Genomic DNA, 2,891 nt, shown 5'->3' with positions numbered 1-2,891 from the left:
ACTGCAAACAAATTTTTATTTTAAAATATGCACCCATTCAATTTCAGTTGTATTGTTGAAAACGCAAAACAGAAAAATGCTATTGTCATAATCAATTATGAATTATGCTACATGAATCACGTAAATGACAGACCTACTTTCCATTCAAAACTGCGGAATTTGACAAAGTCGAATAGTTTGCATCACTGGATATTGTTGGTCGTTTACGTCATAGAAGGGGAATGCTACGTTTCTTACAGTCGAGCCGACTGTTGCTATAGTAACGCACGCAACTTTCATCGCACAAGCTCTTTACTTTCAGTTTTCATTCTTACATTCAGCATTAACAGCAAGCCAAAAGGGCTAAGCTTTCAACTGAACTGTGTAGCCTACATGCATTTTAGACGCTTATGTTATGCTCTTGCCCCGTCCATGCAATGCATGCACGTTATTAAATGAGCGGGTTTTTTAGAACATTAAAACTGCTCAGGTAATTTCAGTGGTAGGCTATGATACATATTCATATTCAAAATGTACGCAATTCTGCTCTGTGTGTCCAGCCAAACCGGAGTGGATCCAGAAACCAGTGGACAGTCAGCTGGAGGAGGGGCGCGCTGGATACCTGCACTGCCACGCACGCGCCACACCTGAACCCCAGGTCACATGGTACCGCAACATGCAGCCAATCAGCACAGAGGTGAGTGGGACGGTGATGTCATGCCGATATCATATTCGTAACACAATCTCTAACCGCGTCCTGAGGCCAGAGGCACCTTTTGATGTCTCTGAAAACGAGGATGTGGTGATTTTTCTCCTGGGGAAAGATGATCCTCTGCTGCACAGTCGATCGTGAAGGAAACATCAATGTAGTAGTCATGTTGTCACACACACTTGCTGCGTCCCAATTCACATGCTATCCGTCCTAAATAGTATTCGAAAATAGAATTAGTATGTCCCAAATCATAGTGTGTTGAAAAGAGTATGCCAAAGATTCCCGGATGGTCTACTACTTGAGTTTAAAATTCGAAGTGCAGATTGACTCTAACGGCTAATATTGCCCACAACACATTGCGCGGCGGATGAGGATTCGAATAGAACTACAAACACGCATAAAAAGTGTTTACAAACTACAAACATGGCGGATATGCAAGACCGACACACAGGCAGAGAAAGGGGTTTGAGTGATAAATAATCAATGTCTAACCTGATTAAAAATATTAATTTAATGTTATGCGCATTATATTTTATCTGCAGCAACATTGTGAACTTTTTTTAATGATACGTTTGGTCATTAACTTTTAAATGCATCATTATGCAAACATATGAAGAGAGTTCTCAGCATGATAGACCCGCGACGATCAACGTGCCTCTTCATTTCTCTCCAATACGGTAGGAAATTAAATTAAACGAAATGTGGATTTTGTTAATTGTGATAAGATGATTGACAGTGCAGTTTAAACAGTGACAGAATTAGGGCTGTCAAAATGGCTGAAAAACTAAATTTGAATTTTGATCAATATTCGAATTTAAAAGGCATAATTTCAGTTAGGGGGAAAAAAGCTTTTGGCTTCTCTTTTGAGGCCACAAGGGGGCGCATCGATCAAAATATTACTAATGCACATTTCTTCAAAGCAATAAAATAACACGACTACCTTTGAAAAAAGTGCATAATGTTTAAAATAATGTTTATAAACCATATATAATTAATTAAGTTGCTTAAACAATTAGAAACAAAACAGCATCATGTATGCATGCATAGTTTAATACAAAGGACTAAAAACCAATCACAAATAGTTCCTACTTTTTTCATTTAAAAACATGAGATGCAGTGGGATGGGGAAAAACCGCCAATCTTTTGAATGAACAACGTAGCAGCGCCACATCTAGTGGCTTCACCTGGATAGGCTTAAAAAAAACATTAAAATGCATTGACACCTACTTCGTCATTGCATCTTGTGCGCCACTGATAAGGCTGCCTGATGCACACCTAAAACGTATTATTACGCACACCTAAAAGTAGGCAAGCTTAGGGACATACTACTTCGTCATTACCGCGTCTTTAATGGATGCTCTGTTGCTTAGTTACGTGCATTCGAATGTGGATTTATATTTTAAATTTCGAATATTCAAAATTTGTTTGTTTTTGACAGCCCTAGACAGAATGCACGTAACTAAGCAACAGAGTGTCCATTAAAGACGCAGTAGTGACGAAGTAGTATGCCTACTATTCTGCTACATACTCAGAAGTATGTACTTTTTCTTCACAAAAAGAGTACATACTTATGAATTGGGACACAGCAACTCTCAAATCTCTTTTTTTGTACAGGATGTTCGCTTCAAACTCTTCTCCAATGGAACGCTGCGTATAAATAACGTGGAGGTGTACGACGGCCACCTGTACAGCTGTGAGAGCAAAACGGAGGCGGGAAAGCTTTCTGCCCAGGCACGGGTGTATGTTCTTGGTGAGGGACATTTCTTGTGCTGTTTTATTTCTGAATTTGACTGTTGTTTTGTAGTGGGTTTTTCATTGGCTGAGGCCATTGTCTGGATGTCAAGGCGGCTGATATAATGCCTATATATAAAAGCCACTCGAGGCTGTGTGTTACACAGCACTTCTCACCAGCATTCGCTATTGCCATATCTGTTTCAGAGCGTCTGAAGTTCACGCCGACGCCGCAGGCCTACCAGTGCCTGGAGCTCAATAAGGAAGGACATCTGCAGTGTTCAGCCAAGGGCCGACAGACCCCGACCATCCGCTGGATCAAGACAGGTCTGGCTGAGAAGACTGACTACCATTGAGAATTGTTACCCCAAAAGATGTTAAGAGTGTTGAATATGGTTTCATTTTAGAATGCATAAAATGCAAACCCTAAACTAGTTTTCAAACGCCTAGAGCAGGGGTCCGGGAACCT

The 2,891-nt window shown here is 40.5% G+C and overlaps 1 protein-coding gene across 2 annotated transcripts in view; it reads left to right on the top strand.

The window, feature by feature from the left end:
• LOC107732247 (inactive tyrosine-protein kinase 7-like) overlaps positions 1 to 2,891 on the top strand; it is a 54,684-nt gene that overhangs the window by 41,808 nt on the left and 9,985 nt on the right. For both annotated transcript variants that reach the window (XM_016543527.1, XM_016543526.1), the window contains exons 8-10: positions 540 to 676; positions 2,306 to 2,441; positions 2,630 to 2,749. In XM_016543527.1, coding sequence (XP_016399013.1) covers positions 540 to 676; positions 2,306 to 2,441; positions 2,630 to 2,749 — 393 coding nt within the window. The remainder of the gene's footprint in view (positions 1 to 539; positions 677 to 2,305; positions 2,442 to 2,629; positions 2,750 to 2,891) is intronic.

This window comes from Sinocyclocheilus rhinocerous, unplaced genomic scaffold (genome assembly GCF_001515625.1).
Source record: "Sinocyclocheilus rhinocerous isolate Xijiao unplaced genomic scaffold, SAMN03320098_v1.1 scaffold909, whole genome shotgun sequence".
Lineage (NCBI taxonomy): Eukaryota > Metazoa > Chordata > Actinopteri > Cypriniformes > Cyprinidae > Sinocyclocheilus > Sinocyclocheilus rhinocerous.
Note: the sequence above shows the minus strand (reverse complement) of the source record. Positions and strands in the feature narration are given on the sequence as shown.